The sequence below is a fragment of the Macrosteles quadrilineatus genome, unplaced genomic scaffold (genome assembly GCF_028750875.1).
Source record: "Macrosteles quadrilineatus isolate MER2022 unplaced genomic scaffold, UCM_ALF_1.0 Scaffold_10__1_contigs__length_6754688, whole genome shotgun sequence".
Taxonomy (NCBI): Eukaryota; Metazoa; Arthropoda; class Insecta; order Hemiptera; family Cicadellidae; genus Macrosteles; species Macrosteles quadrilineatus.
Window position 1 is genome coordinate 4,465,690 of NW_026542603.1, and position 17,805 is coordinate 4,483,494.

Here is a 17,805-nt window from a genome sequence, read left to right on the forward strand (position 1 = left end):
ATGACGGAGTTGTTGGAAGTTGCCAACCAGTCAATGGTGGTTAGGTCTGGCAACTTGCTCTAAGTTTCTCTCTGTCTCGCAATTCCCATCCATGCCTCGTATCAAGCTCGAAAATGCTTATTGATGTAACAAATTCAACTACTCGAATACATAATATTGTACTTTATTGTTATCAGCGGTTGAAAACTACTTATACTGTCTCACAGTACATTTCTCAATCTATAAAATTTTATACAGGGTGAATAAAAGTCAAGACCCCCTCTCTAATATCTTTCTAAGTAAATATACAGAGATATTCTTTTGGTGGAGGGCAATCTTAGCAGGAAGTTTCATTTTATTATTTTGAATTTTTAAATGTCCCCCAAAAAGGGGGGATTCAGGGGCAACTCCAACATTTTAAACGTAAACCAGCTTCAAGTGACACCTCATTTTAAAGTATTCACAAAAGCTTAAAGAATGGTGAAAACCAGAGTTTGCTTTTTCGTCTCTATCCAAAATGGAAGCGCGTCAAATGTTATGGAAAATCAATGGTAATATTGATACAATTTTATACAATAACTTGTTTACTTATAGAGATACGACCTCGGACCTAATAATCTTTATTGTAGTTTACATTTTTATAATTACAACGACGTTTTAACCGATGTACTATCTTTTACCGTTTTCGAAATATCAGCGTTTTAACGCATAGCGCCCCCCGCCATGTTTGCTCCCTCCCCCACTTTATCGACCACTTTTGAAATAGGCGACATACGTAATTTTGATCACCACAGTCCATATTACAATAATCAACAATAACATTGCGTACTACTTTCATGCATGCTCGAACCCCCTCAGCTCCTGGACTAAAAAGGATAACTCTGTAACATTTACTTAAGAAGAAATTAGAGGGAGAGAAATTAGTTTTTATTACACAATAAAATAAACTAATATAACAGTAACGTAATTAAACTTTTGATGGGTTACCATTTTGGATAGCGAAGAGGAACTCTGATTTTCACCATTCTTTAATTTTTTGTAAATACTTAAAAATGAGGTTTCACTTGAATAGGGGTTACATTTAAAAAATTTTAGTTTCCCGCAAAATCCCTCCTTTTTGAGGGACACTCAAAAATTTCAAAGTCATTAAATTAAACTTTCTGCTAAGATTGCAAGACCACCAAAATGATATCTCTGTATATTTACTTGGAAAAATATTAGAGGGGAGGGGGGTCTTGACTGTTTATTCACCCTGTATAACACGATTAAACCTCATATTTCATTCAGGTTGTTGTTTTTATTTTACAAACATAAAGTTTTAGAAATTTTATTTTCATGTACTTTACTAAGTCGTTTGACAGTAGGGACGAGTAAAACGACAAAAAGAAGGAATTGAGTTTAAAACCATAAAAGTCTCTAGGAACAATATTGATGATGACAAAGAGTTATTTTCCAACCATATTAATGCTATATGACAAAGAAGCATATTAATGCTATATGACAAAGAAGCATATTAATGCTATATGACAAAGAAGCATATTAATGCTATATGACAAAGAAGCATATTATTGATATATGACAAAGTTTATTCGTAAACATAAACGCTACGCAGAATCTCTATTTCGGTCGGCCTGGGCTGCAACGTTGCCACTAGTCTCACCGTGGACTTTTATTAATTAATTAATCCAGGCTATGAGCATTAGTCGTGTACAAAGCCATGATAAACAAAGACGAGCACAGGTGTAGCTCATAGTTCACCAGTCTATGGGACAAACATGATCTATTGTTATCATAAATCGGCAGCTCTTTGTTGCCTCTGCAATTCTAAATGCATTCAATAGACGCTCGATTAAGACGCGTTGTTATCAAATAATTAATTGCTGTACCTTTGTATTAGGACAAAGTAAATTGACACGTTTTCAAACAGAAATATTTTTTTTCACATCATACTTATGTTTATGTTATGTTATACTCATGTTTCCAGGAGGGTTTGAGCCTGGGAAATCTGATGAGTTTCTAAGAACAGAACTGTTTTACAAAAGAGCTTTGGTGTTGAACAAATTACAAACAATTTAAAGACATATATTTTGAGAGAAATGTTTTTATTAAACTTTAGGCCGAATTATTAGAATCTCCTCCTTTTAATCCAAACCTCACAGGAGTTAAACAAAAGACTGCTATAGTTCGACGGTGGATTTTGCGAGAAGGACCTCCTCCTGGAAAGGGATACTAGGTGCCATAAGGTGAAACAAAGCAAGGTTGTTCCTGTAAAACAAAATAGTTTAAATAAATATATTTTACTTAATGTTTAAAACTCTTTCCACTGCCCATTAATAGTAGGAATATGTGGTTTGACTCATTAACTATAAACACCTGATGAATACCACAAAAAACCTGTATCTACTGTCTACTTCTTACCATCCGTACTTATTACGAGTAAAAGAACAAAAAACTATTAGTAAAATCTAAACTTTTTCAAACATTGTTTACGTAGCAAAGCCTTAATATTAACTAAAATATTGAATAGTTAAAGTATGAATATAAAAACACTTAGACGGTCGCATAAACGGTACAACAAAACTACTAAACCCTGATGTTCCAATCATTTCTAAGACCTACGTAAATGTTTAAATTTGTAAAGTGAAAGTTACTCGTACTACTCACTAAATCGAAACATTACTCACCATGTGGCGTTACTACTTACAAAACGAATGAAAATACTACTTGTATTTTTAAAGGCTTCCGATCAGAATATTTCAATAACGAATAGTAACATTGATCGGTATGTAACGTTTTGACATTTCGATATGCTGATGCACGCTTTCAAATGTTTGACATTAGGACGTTTATTGGGACATGTTATATTGTAAGCAACAGTGAAATAACATTCGAGTCTGTACTTTATTTTCGTTGAGGGTTCTGTTATTACACCAAATTGTAGTGATCTTTTACAATTTGTGTTGGAAATTGAGTTTGATACACGGCGAAATGATATTCTTGAAATATTTGAAATTAAAATGGTGATAAATGATACAACTCACTGTTAGGTGAACAAAAAATATATTGAAGGAAAAACTATTTACAAAAATCTTATAATAAATACACTATTGTTCATTAAACAAAGTGCTAGAGGAAGAATGTTATATACCAACCAAAGGAGATACTAATTTCACTTAACAAAATGAGATGTATTGAACTATAAATATGTTTACCGTTTTAAAGTATTTAAAACCATACACATATTTTAAAAAGGGTTTTCATTTATGGCCATTATATTACAAAATTAACACAACAGTATAAGTATCTGAGAGAATTGATGCTTCGATCAGTTAGTGTTGTCATTAAGTCGAGATGCAATCTGTAAGGTGTCAGTATCAATCAGTAAGTTGGGCAATTATTGTCATTAGCGAGACATATGTCTGATGACGACTTATAGCACTTTCGTTGTAAAAAAATTATGAATCTCTATGGTAAAAATGGATTATGCTCTTCTCTCAAAATCATGGTCGACTTGAAACATGTAAAATAAAATTCGAAAAAGTTTAGGTAACATAAAATGATAATATTCACTATTAAGTGGGCCAAAAAAATGTAATGATGGTTTTCTTTTTATTTTGACAGATTAAACAATTTCCTAGAGTTTGGCTGTTTACGGGACACTATATGAATACACCGGATTGGGCTTAAAGCTACAAACGAGTAGCAATTACACCCAGTTCCTGTAATTCAGATATCATATCAATTTGGACACGTACAGACAAACAATTGAAGTAAAACGACAGAGTGCAATGGACTCGCTCCAAATTTGATTAGTTTTAAACCCCGTCTATTACAACTTTCTACACTTGTCAAGACTATACTAATGCTGGAGTAGGTCCAAATAGCGAATTAAAATTATTTTAATCGACTCTGAAACCCCAATGCTTTCCTATAAGGGATGCCTACTGATGGATCGCACCGGGCCAATTAGGAAATAGGTAATCCCTCAAGAGAGCCCTTCTAATTGAAGGGTCTCTCATTACCTAATATCACAAACTAGGCGTCTAATGTCAGATTAGGCCTATCATAGATAGAGTTGAATATTAATACCTAACCTGTTTTATTCTGCTTGGATTATATTTATACAAGAAAAATGTTTGGAAAGTGTAATTCTCATTTTTGACGCGATTGTTTCCTAAACAATTTTATGATGACGTATGTGATGAATCCAGTCTATTTCACTCTAAATGAGTTGCTTATAGCTTACTCTGGAGTCTAGGGGGACGCCCCCAACGAAAGATGTTCGTACTCTTCAACGAGACAGTAATATTCTGCGTCTATTTGTTCGAGCAAGCTGCAGGGAGGCATTTTCAAATTTGGGATCTTGACAATCTCCCCCCTATAATTTTTTATAACTTGCAAATTATAACATACAACGGAAAAATAATGCTACACTAGAAACCAAACACATCTCTACAGCTAAATATTTCTATTTACGTTAATTAGACGTAAACATTTTCAAAAATCCACAAAACAGCCTGAACTTAACAAGAAAAAAACTAGTATAAAAAAAAGTAAACTCTTAATGGATTATAAAGCGAAAAAAATTGTAATATAACGTTTAGGACCTTTAGACTCAAATACACTGCAAAACAATACGCCCGTCTGCCCTTTCTTTCACGATTATCAAGTAGCTACTGCGAGTTTAAATGGTTGCACAAATAGTCTTTTCGACACCTCCGAATCCCTTGTATTAAAAAGTCAGTAAAACCAGGATACGAAGAAGAAGAGAAAGTAATTAATTAAAAGTTTTTAAAGGTTTTTAGGTTATTAAATGGTCAAACCTACAACATTGTAAAGCAAAATACTGCCTTGTAGGAATTCGTTCACATTGCTGTTTCGATGTGTTCAAACCACATTTATGACAACTTAAATAAACATTCGGCAGTTGTTAAAAAACATTCCGAAAATTACATACTGAAACACACCGAACAAAACATACCGGATAAAAATACATTCCGATAATTGATTTTAAGACATTTTTATTTACTTTAAGTGGAAATGTATATAAAAGCTAATGTAAACGTGTCATCATAGCACAAAACATGGAAGCGTCTATGGATAAAATGAAATACAGATAAAAATGTTTTATTACGTGCGAATTTTACAAATATTTAAAATTTGAAATTGAAAATAACACTCACACATGCAAAATAATAATAACAGATTAAATTATAATATTGCATATTACTTTGATTTAAAGTTACTATTGATATATTGTATTTCCAAAAGGAGTAATTATACTTTTAGCAACATTAGTCGTCAGTTAACCAATGTAGCCTAGTCTATGTAATAACATATAATCGCCTAACTTTGCTGATTAAAGCTGACATCATCTATTCACATTAGTATACAATACGTCCAATCTCGTAGATAAGACTTTCTCTGTAAATGGGTTCTTCTCCTAATAATACTAATATTAACACTTCCTCCATGATAAAAAGTACATGTTAATTACTTCAAGTTTCCTTCCATTTAAAAGAATATAATATTGTTATTTTCAACTTAGTATTTTAACAACAATATTTTTTTTTATTTGATAATTAATACATTCGATAAATGTATACGTGCATACTTTTTCCTCATATCTTTTGTCATATATTTCGTAAACTTAAATTTTTTCTTCGTGATATAAAAAAATTCTGTCTGTAAAAATAAATGTTATTTTATTTTTTTAATGTACATAGCTATTGTTAAACTGGGCGGAAGATGAACTCGGACCCCAAACACAGGCCCTAGTCCATTTGGGGATTATTTTTCATACTGGGTTTTTTGCATTATAATACTTGTATTAAAATATGAATTAGTTAATGCATTCATTCATTATGATTAATATCACTCAGACATGTAAATTAAAAAGGCCTATGCAATTTTTAATAGAAACAGCATACTATAATTAATTCTACTTACTTTTAACTGAATCCGTTATGATTTTAGTTTACTATTTCTAATCTTGAAAACAAAACTTTAAATAAATCAATGTCCTCACTAGTCCGAAACTGTATCAAATAACCTATTAAAAATTTTATATATTGGTCTTGGTAGATATTATATTTATATGGAACTCAATTGAACTACACGAGTAATGGTTGTGTAGTATTGTAGTGAATGGACAGAGAGTGATAATGGTGTTTTCAACCAAAGTGCCACTAAAGGACGTGTAAAACAATGATCCAACACACCAAGTGATCCAATCTGGTGTGTTTTGGAAGGTTTTGAAGGACTTTATCCTCTTTAATTTGTCCTTTCACTTGTTTTAGCACTTGGGAGAGTGAGCCCTCTCAAAGATCACCTGTCGATATCTTAAGGTTGTGTTGCTTTAAAAATTATACTATTGTCAGATTTGGTATAAGTACTAGGATGATAATGCAACACGCATTATGACTAAGAAAATTTTGTTTTTCTTCATCTTAGCTGCTTCAAAAAATCCTGTTTGTTATGCTTTATAAGCCTTTAAAGAGACTATTGTTGAATATAGTTGAGAAAACTAACGGATTATTTTAAAACGTAAATTTGATCCATAGTCATACATTTTTTACGGCTACGAAACATATAAATTAGAAGTTTGTTGTGTGTTGTTAAGCCTTGTTAATTTTTTCAATAAATGTTGATAGTGCTAAGCAAGTCAAAATTCATTTACCCTTTTAAACTATGGTTCTTTTATGATATCGACTTTTACGAGAAGTTTCCAATTTAATCGGTATTCATACGTTTCTGAAAAGGCCTACCCTAAAGATATTTTATTATTTAGTGAGTCAGCGGCTCAGTCGGTGGCGTCAATTATGCTGAGCCCAATGTAGCGATGTCTTGGGATCCGAAATCCTGGTACTTGCCACTTCTTTGTATTTTTTTTCTTTTTTTCTTATTTTGTATGTATTTACGCCAGTGGCATTTTTTACGTTTTGAAAGGGAACGGTCCAAACCCTGGTCTTAATACTATCTAACGTCGACGTTTTTGTTAGATAGCATCATTAATTCATAGCCCAATGACAAAATACATCTGGGTCTGGAAACGATCTCACTTTTATAAGTACACTCCACCCTTGCTTGTACTGTACCTGCTCGCCCCCTTTTTTGGTGGATACGTTCGACGCACAGGCCTCTGTGACCAGAACAGGAAAATGCGATGAAAAAAGGCCACCAACCTCTTAAAAAACTTACAATATATTATTTTTTAAATCCAAACGAAATTTAAACACTTAGTGCGGACGGTTTCTTCTGCATTTTTTTGTATCAATGATTTTAAGTTTACGTTGTTTGTGTCAGGATTTGTTATTTATATGTCAACTAATTTATCTATTTTAAACCTAAGCTAAATCACACAAATATCATTACAATGAACCATCTCTAAACTTTCGATCTTAGTCCAAAGTCAAATTGAAATCAGACGCAGACAGGGTGATTGGTAAAGTTGGCTGCGCCTAAGTTTCGCTGCTCTAGGGTTGTTGTGCTGCTGGCTTGACTATTAGCTAATGAATGCTGCACACGTAAGATGTATTATATAGGTGTTGTAAATGTTGATGAGTGTCTTATGGAGTCAGACATTTAATTAACACATCCACTTGGTAACGAGGGATTTGTAGTTGGTGAACATGAGAACATTAAAAGTTTTTTTTAATTTTTTTATTGTAAGGTTGTAAACTAGACCGTTCTTAGATTTTTTTAAATATATTAATAAGTTGAAGATATGAATTTGTAATGTACCTGATATAAAGACAAACCTGTTTTTGAACATGCTGCTTACTTATTAAACCAAATTCGTGTAAAATCCTAGTATTAAATACATTACAAATAAAAAATCACCGTAATCCAAATATTTACAGAATTTATTGCATTATCGTAGTTTGTTATTTTGCCTGTATTAAGTGTACAGCTTAAAAATGGTTATAGTGTACATTTATCAAATATATTTTGTATCTACAATTTATTTTAAACAGATGACAATCCTTGTTATAAATGGTTCAGGCAAAAGAGAAAGCAGATAGGACAATTTCAAATATGATAGTCTATCAGTAACAGTAACAAGGGTTCACGTGAAATATATGGCTTGGATATACTTTCCAAAACTACCAGCATCTCTTATGATATGAGACCTTTTCTGTAATGCAAAAGAATTCTAGTTGAGTCATTCCAGTATTTTAGTTGTTTTTGAAATCGTTTATCAGATTCATTTATTGGAATAACTATAATGCTATGTTCGAAAGAGTTTCATCCCTTTTATGAAGATATAGTAAAACAGTAAAACATAAAATATACATAAATATAATATTCAAACAATAATAACGCGAACGCGCGTTGATTGTTTATATGAATAATTCCATAGGGTGGTTGTCGAGTTTCATTTTGGGTTGTCACTTTTACTCATATAAAAGTGAGGACAGCAGAGTTTTAGCAAAACATTATTCTATAGTTATTAGAAATAAATTTTAACAACACGATGAAACTCAAGAAACCAAAATAAATCTTTTATCGATTTTTAAACTATGAAATGTTTACATCTAGTCTAAAATAAAAAGAGTTTTTTCTCAAAATAGCTTATTACCGTAGTGGTATTTCCGAACAGCTGTGCCTTTTCGTATCAGAGTCCTCAGAGTAAAAAAAACCACCGCCGTTTAAAACTTTTGCATCTTTTTAATTTGACCTGAAAAAGTGATTTTTCTAATTTTCGTATCCGTAAGTTCAGAGTTTTTGCTTTGTTCCACAAATACAAATTGTAACTATTCCTCCTAAAACACACATTTTTATATGACACAAAGAACATATCAAACACATTGTTATACTTGTTCCGTATTCAAGCATCTACGCAACCTAGGTGAATCCAGACTTCATTCATATTTTGTTCTGACCCTTGCCCTGTCACGTGATGTCTGGCAATTTCCCCCATTCCCCATGTACTCTTCAACCCGGCATCATGTTCTCGCCATTTTCCCTAGTTTTTTATTATAATATTCCCCTACTCTATTTGTGGCATATAAATTGAACTTATATATTATCTTATGTTTATCTTATGTATTTATTTGTGACACACCTAACAAAAAAGTGAACTGAATAGTTAAAAACTGTATTCAAACTGTTCTTGGTGCAACTACCGGTCGCGTACGCGAAAGCTGGCCAGCAAACATCAAGTGCGTCAACGTCAACGGTCTACTAGACATCACTTCAGTAAAAAGGAAGGTACCAAATCACATTTCTTCCTATTTAAAAGTTTATTATTTTGTGCTCACAGTGTGTCTCTAAAACTGATCTTAACATAATATATCTCACATCCCTCATTTTTTATACAGTCCACCATATCGAAGTTTACCCCCCATTCGCTGGTCCTGTCGAGCCGGACTACATTTGCCAATTAAAATATAATTGATACAGTACAATAATTTATTTCTCAAATGAATGTTTATGATCAGTGTCACATCCCTAACTGGTAATATTTTGTCTTGTGAAACATTATTACGAACAATTTTAATGTCCATTCCTGTTTCATACCAGACAATTATTTTCATGTTCAATTTTGTCACTGCCACCTAAATCACGTCAAGTTAGGCCTACCTAGTTTGTCTTGAAATAAATCAAGCTTAGAACATTTTTCAGGATTGAATATTTATTCACATCTCATCCATAAAATCCTTTTAAATAATAAGGTCTCACAATCAATTCAGCCTTATTATTTTGGTGTATAAATAAAACTGCAAAGTTAGTAGTTATTTCCCTGAAATATTCTATCCCATTGTCCGCCATTTTGCAACAACGTTCTGTCCTTTGCGATACACCTTGGTAGTTGGTAGTTCTCAACATCGCCAACAGATCGCTCTGCGCTACATGGCAACCAATAACCTGCAAGATTAGTGAAACGGTGGAACTGAGGACGAACCAATCACCTGTCTGCTATTAAACTGAAAACTCAACTCATCAAAACTCTGTTCATCTACATCAGCTGTTTGTTTAAATATAACCCGATATTGAATTGAAACATATCAACATAACCTGCAAGTTTGTTTATGTTCTTGAAAAATGAAGACATTATTTATTTAATCAAATACTAATTGAAAAGGGTCCTGAACTGGAGAAAACTGGTAATTATTGTTATTGCTATGCTCTCTTTATTCATTATTGTAAATATTATTGTCAACAGAGATTATTGGTGATAATAACAAATAGATAATTGACTTCACTTTACTATTGAAGTTGAATTGCAAATTGATTTATGCACTTCAGTAGGCCTAGATTTATGAGATCATTATTAATTTAAGATTTTGGGCTATTTTATGAAAACTCATCTATTCTTGTTGTGTGTTATTTAATTTGTTTGTTCATGATGAGATTCACTACCCTACAAAGAAAAGCAAAACTTGTTAAAAACAGGTTTCAGAAAATAAATAAATATTTGTCAAACCAACTTCCTCGAACTGAAGGTCAAGAATTGACTCCTGCTAATATACAGCGTTTACACAATTATAATGAGGAGGTCAGAGATCTATTTACTGACTTTAAAACTTTATTTAATAGAGTTGTGACTGATGACCCTGCTTCTGATTGTGATGAGGAGGAATCATTTTCAATGCATGATGAACTTTCTGACTTGTATGTAGCCCTTATAAGTGACATTAAAGTTCTTTTGCCAGTTGAACCTGTTGTAACACCTACTCCACCTCCAGCTTCTCTGCGCCTGCCTAAATTTGAGTTGCCTAAATTTAGTGGTAACTATGAAGAGTGGGTTAGTTTCTATAATATTTTTGAAGCCTCTGTCAATGCGAATAATACTGTCTCCCCAGTGAATAAGTTTCAGTATTTGCTTAGTGCCCTGAGTGGTGAGCCCTTAGACTTGGTTAAGAGTCTTAATATTACTCCTGAAAACTATGTGGTAGCCCTTCGACTTCTCAAGGATCGCTATGAAAACAAGAGACGTATTGTCACTCAGCTTGTTACAAAAATTCTGGATTTATCGCCCATTACTAGTGGTTCGCTTAAGAGCTTGCAATCATTTCTCACTGTATATAAGGAAAATACTCAAGCTTTGAAAAACTTAAATCATGACATTACAACTGAAAACACCCTGTTAGTCTTAACACTTTTAAAGAAGATCCCAGCTGATATTAGAAAATCTTTTGAAGACTCTCGCGCCTTAAACAATGAGATCCCTCTTGTTAATGATTTAATGACCTTTCTTGAAATGGAATTCAAGCGTTTAGAAGGTGCTAGTATTTGTCTCAGTTCACCATCTACCTCAAAGTATTCCACTGGCCAAAAGTGTCCTACAAACATAACTAGGCCTAATAAGTTTACACGTGAAAGTAAGCCACATTTCACCAACCATACAAAAACTGCTCTTGTCGCCACAACCAACTCTTGTAGATTTTGTCAAGCTGCAGATCACAACATATACAAGTGTCAAAATTTCCTAGCTAGAAGTGTGAGTGAAAGATCTGAGTTTATTCGCAAGAATAGGATTTGTACAAACTGCCTCGGTTATCTTCATAACACTTTCAACTGCCCCTCAAGTAAAGTGTGTCAGATTTGCTCCAAACATCACCATACTCTATTGCATGAGCCCACACGTAGTTCACTTCAGTCACAGTCAAGCTATCAAACTAAGCTGTCTCCTCAAAATAAGACCTACACACCTAATTCATCTTCAAAGAATACAACAACTATTAATCCTACTGCTTCTACAAACGTTAACGCTTTTGTAGGATTGTCTAGTCAACTCAATCCAACTAAAACCACAATCCTTCTTGGTACATGTTTAGTTCATGTCTCTTCACAACATGGTCAACATACTGTACTCCGTGCTGTGCTCGACTCCGCTGCCCAACTTACCCTTATATCAGAGAAAGCTATTCAACTCATCAACGCCCCACGTACTCGACTCCATGATGAAATAAAAGGAATCTCTGGTGCAGTTATTAATTCTAGAGGTATCGTACATGTCAACATGTCTGCGATCAATGGAAATCCTTTGGCTAAAAACCATCCTTGTATGGTTTTGAGTAGTATCACATCACCCCTGCCTCAGATACCAGTTTCACACCAGGTTAAGGAATCTTTGAAACATTTTATCCTAGCCGATCCCTGTTTCGATCAGCCTGGAGAGATAGATTTACTTATCGGTGCAGACTTATTTGCCCTAACCCTCACAGGCGAACAGCATAGATTAGGACAAAATTTACCTCAAGCTCTTGGAACCATTTTTGGTTTTGTTGTGATGGGCCTCGCTCCTGTAGCCTCTGTAGCAGGAGACTCATCAAACACATTTCCCATCTCACTCTTGACAACTCATGATTTGGACCTTCATAATTCACTTCAAAAATTCTGGACGCTAGAAGAACCCCCAATACGGATCAAGGCTCAGACTGAGGAAGATACCCTCTGTTTACAACATTTTGAAAACACCCATAGACGTGATGACTCAGGTCGTTACATAATCGAGCTGCCCAAGAAACCAAATCATTCCCCTCTTGGTGAATCTTGTACCAAAGCACAATTGAGACTTAGCTCGATGGAAAGGAAATTCTCTAATCAACCCGAGTTACAAAGGCTCTATTCTGAATTTATGGATGACTACATTGAATCAGGTCATATGACTATTTGTAAAGAACCTCCCACCTCTGAATACTATTATTTGCCTCACCACGGTGTCTTCAAGGAGAATCCCCCGAATTCAAAAATACGTGTTGTTTTTGACGGCAGCGCTAAAACTACTAATGGCATATCATTGAACGACATTCTCATGCCTGGCCCCAAACTTCAAAATGATATCAGTGATGTTTTATTGTATTTTAGATGTCATAAAATTGTATTCACCTGTGACATACGTCAAATGTATCGTCAGATCTTGGTTTCTGATAAGGACAAAAGTTATCAAATGATATACTGGCGTGCTAGTCCAGATGATCCACTCCAAACGTACAAACTCAATACAGTTACATATGGGCTTAATTGTTCCCCTTTTATTGCAATCAAAACCTTGCACCAGCTAGTTTTGGACGAAGGTCAACCATACCCACAAGCTTCTGATATCTTGACCAAGACTATCTTCTATGATGATATTATAGCTGGAGCTGAAGATCTTGATAAAGCTATGTCAGCTCAAAATGAACTGAAAACATTGCTGTCTAAAGGCGGTTTTGAACTCCGTAAGTGGATCAGTAATGCACCCCAACTCTTGGATCAGATTCCAGTCGAACACAAAGAATCACCAGTGGAGTTGACTGATGGTAGTGAGGCCTTCTACAGTGTATTGGGTTTAAGATGGACCCCAGAGACAGACATGCTCTCATACAAAGTGAAGAATGTTGAAGTAGGCCACTTGCTAACCAAGAGAATGATTCTCTCAACAATCGCTAAACTCTATGATCTCCCAGGATTTCTCACACCTGTAATATTTTGGGCTAAAACACTCATTCAATATCTTTGGACCACAGGTCTAAAATGGGATGATCCAATTCAAGATGAGATAAGAACAAAATGGATTTCCTTTTTAGAAGAACTACCCGTGATCCAAAACCTAAGGATCCCACGTTACATCTTTACCTCAACTCATAAGCTTGCAGAACTTCATGGTTTCAGCGATGCTTCGGAGAAAGGATATGCTGCAGTAGTCTACCTCCGTGTGATCAACTTATCGAATGATGTTAAAATTAATCTGATAATGGCCAAATCTAAAGTCGCCCCACTAAAAAGAGTATCTCTGCCTCGTCTCGAACTGTGCGGTGCTCACCTACTTGGAAAGCTCCTGCAATACTGTTCAAATCTTCTTTCGTCCCACATTAAGATTGACTCGATGTATGCTTGGTGTGACTCTACCATTGTTCTTACATGGATACGCACTCACCCCTATCGCTTAAAAGTCTATGTGGCCAACCGTGTCTCAGAACTACAAGAATTAATCTCTCCTGAATCATGGCATTACGTCAAGTCCCTAGACAACCCAGCAGATTGTGCAACCCGAGGACTCTCCCCATCTCAACTCTTAAGCCACCAATTGTGGTGGAAGGGACCTGAATGGTTATACTTGTCATCAGATCTTTGGCCAAAGCCCGAATTCAGTTTAATCACTGATCAAGACACTCTTGAAGTCAAACCAAATCCCTTGAATGTCCTAGTTAACGTTGAAAAGTTAGAAAATGACAGATTTGATTTACTTGAAAAATTCTCATGCTTTAGAAAACTTGTAAATGTCACTGCTTATGTTCTACGATTCATCCATTATCTTCGTGGGAACGCCCGACTAGCTGGACAACTTAGTTATAAAGAGATCTCTTCTGCTAAAATGAATCTCTTCAAACTCATTCAAATTTCATCTTTCAAGGATGACATCACAGCTCTGAAAAAGGGCACTCAGTGCAGCTTAAGACTGGCTCGGTTATCACCTTACATTGACGATAACGGTTTGGTAAGAGTAGGCGGTAGGTTGAAACATTCGAACCTTACTCAAGATGCCAAATACCCAATCCTGTTACCTAAATCTCATAATGTTGTAAAACTGTTGGTCATGCACTATCATCTCAAATATTTACACGCAGGCCCTCAGTTGCTGCAATCGATCCTCACTCAAGAAGTATGGATATTATCTGCTCGTAGTGTAATCAGATCTGTAATCTTTAAATGTCAAAGATGTTTTAAGTTGAAACCTACAAATCAACCTCCACTTATGGGAGACTTACCCGAAACTCGACTACGGCCTGTAAGACCATTCTATCATACTGGCATGGATTATAGCGGTCACTTTGAAGTGAAAGTACACACCACTAGGAATTCTCAAAAGCTTAAGTCATACCTCTGCCTATTTGTTTGCTTTACCACAAAAGCGGTGCACTTGGAAGTTGTAACTGATCTCTCAGTGGGCTCATTCATTGCTGCTCTTAAAAGATTTGTTTCTCGTCGTAGACTTTGTGCTCACCTATACTCTGATTGTGGAACGAACTATGTCGGTGCCTCCAAGCAACTGAATAAGACCTTCCAGAATTTCATTGATGAAAGGAATACTCAAGATGCTCTCACTAACTTCGCCCTCGATCATTCAATTAATTTTCATTTCCAACCACCAGCCGCGCCTCACCAAGGAGGCCTTTGGGAGAGTGCCATAAAGAGCTCAAAGTACCATCTCAAGAGAGTAATTGGAGATCAAATTCTAACACTAATGGAGCTGATAACCCTTGTCACGCAGGTGGAAGCAGTATTGAACTCTCGTCCACTAACAGCTCTATCAGCAGATCCATCTGACATCACAGCACTCACCCCAGGTCATTTTCTCATCGGGACATCTCTTGTTGCAGTACCTGAAGTAAATGTATCCGATATTCCTGACAATCGACTAAAGCATTGGCAAACAGTTCAGGCTCTACATCAGCGCTTCTGGAGAAGGTGGCACCAAGAGTATTTGCACCAGCTTCAACAAAGGAAAAAGTGGATAAAGCCAAACAAGAATCTTGAAGTAGGCGATTTAGTCATTATCCATGACCCAAAAACACCACCACTTCTCTGGCCTCTTGGTCGCATTGTGAAGACATCACCTGGAGCAGATGGCATCGTTCGAGTTGTCTCCATCAAGACTTCGAGAGGAATCTTCTGTCGCCCTGCTACCAAGGTGTACCCGCTCCCCTAATCACAAAATATTTCTATTTAATGTCCTATTTCATGTTTATATTTATAATTGTCATATATATCATATCTTATAATTAGGTGTGTCATCATTATCTATTGTGTATATATATCTACATTGTATTACTTGTGCCCATTTATGAGTCAATGAATCAATTTATGAATCTGTTGAACCATGTATGGTTCAAGGCGGGCGGCATGTTCCGTATTCAAGCATCTACGCAACCTAGGTGAATCCAGACTTCATTCATATTTTGTTCTGACCCTTGCCCTGTCACGTGATGTCTGGCAATTTCCCCCATTCCCCATGTACTCTTCAACCCGGCATCATGTTCTCGCCATTTTCCCTAGTTTTTTATTATAATATTCCCCTACTCTATTTGTGGCATATAAATTGAACTTATATATTATCGTATGTTTATCTTATGTATTTATTTGTGACACACCTAACAAAAAAGTGAACTGAATAGTTAAAAACTGTATTCAAACTGTTCTTGGTGCAACTACCGGTCGCGTACGCGAAAGCTGGCCAGCAAACATCAAGTGCGTCAACGTCAACGGTCTACTAGACATCACTTCAGTAAAAAGGAAGGTACCAAATCACATTTCTTCCTATTTAAAAGTTTATTATTTTGTGCTCACAGTGTGTCTCTAAAACTGATCTTAACATAATATATCTCACATCCCTCATTTTTTATACAGTCCACCATATCGAAGTTTACCCCCCAATACTAAAAATAAAAGGAAGGAAAAATAGGCAAAGTACCGTATTGTAGCTCAAAAATATACTTTGGTCTTCGCTTCGTCGATTTTCTTTTACACAGCATTTTTATAAATTTGTACACTGTTTGCGTAACATTTTTTAACGATCATCGTTACACCATATGAGCTTAGTTATTGTACTGTTAATCAGTAAATAATGCATTGCCAGCAATACAATATCAGTTTTATAATAGAAAATCGCAAATAATAACGTAGGTAACTTAAAAATATATTTTTTTAAGTAATTTTTTTTCTGTACCGACCCACTATATTTTTGTTGAATATGCTCTATACTCTGACATCTGTGAGTTTTTATCAAAAATTAGCGTTTTTATCTAATTCCCATAAATTAGAATCCAGTAAATTAAATTCCCTAACAGTTAAGAGAACTGTGCCATAGTAAATAAGACAACAGCCAGACCATCTTATAGAGGCGGTTAATTGTCTAAGTTGGTGGGTTGATTCTGACGCCCTCTTGATTACAGCTGGAATACTAATTAAAATTGTGGATATTTACTTAGTTTTTTTACAGTTAACTATAGTTTTACTGTAAAAACACAGTATTTCATACGATCCGAATAAATTAGTGTATATTACAACAAAACTTAACTTCCTGATAGAATAAAATGTTGTTCGATTCCTCGGTGGGCTTTTAACGTTGAAAAAGAAATCATTAGTTATTTGTATGTCAATAATAATATGTTAAACTATTATTTTAATGGACAAAAGCCATATAAGTTGAATTAATTTACACTCTATCAACTATGCATTAGGATATGTTTTTTTTTAATTTTACATTTAAAAAAAAGTCATACAACGTCCACTAGTCATACACAGTTTTCCAAAGCATTTCCTTGGGGTTGTTTCTTAGTAAATGCCTGATTTAGTAATTGTTAAAGGTTTATATTATAATGTACTCAAATAAGATTAAAGTTTTATTTCGAAGAAAGTTTTGAGATAAAAGCATATAATTTAAAATTTGTTTTCTTAAACCGGTTTGTCTCTTTTACAACCCGTCTATCGTTAAACATTCAACTGAGTGATCGGCTGCCTGTTATGAGGAAAAATGTTAAGTATCACAGAATCTTTGAAACTGAACTGTATAAATAAATCAAACGTTATGGGATGGTAAGCCCTTAAGGAAATAATTGTTTCGTTATAATTCGTCGCTGAGCTAATCATAAGCTTTACATGAAACCTAAATCGTAAAAATCGGCTGGGCCGGCTACAAAAGGGATGTAACAGCGAAACCCCTTACTTTATAAGTATATAGACACATTATAATATAATTCCAAAGACAACAGCTATAATGGAGTTTTCAGATCTACATTTGACAACTCCAGAAGACAGCTGATTGGCAAAGTTGGTCAGATTGGAACTGACGTCTTCTTGATTGCATCTCAGATGTAGATAGTGATTAGTTTTGTA

The 17,805-nt window shown here is 34.8% G+C and overlaps 1 protein-coding gene across 1 annotated transcript; it reads left to right on the top strand.

Moving 5' to 3' along the window:
* Positions 1–15,619, top strand: LOC129004673 (uncharacterized). Its single transcript, XM_054433231.1, has 3 exons — positions 1–44; positions 10,522–10,712; positions 11,706–15,619. Exons 1-3 carry the CDS (start codon positions 1–3, stop codon positions 15,617–15,619), a joined length of 4,149 nt encoding a protein of 1,382 aa, XP_054289206.1.
* Positions 15,620–17,805: the final 2,186 nt, after the last annotated feature.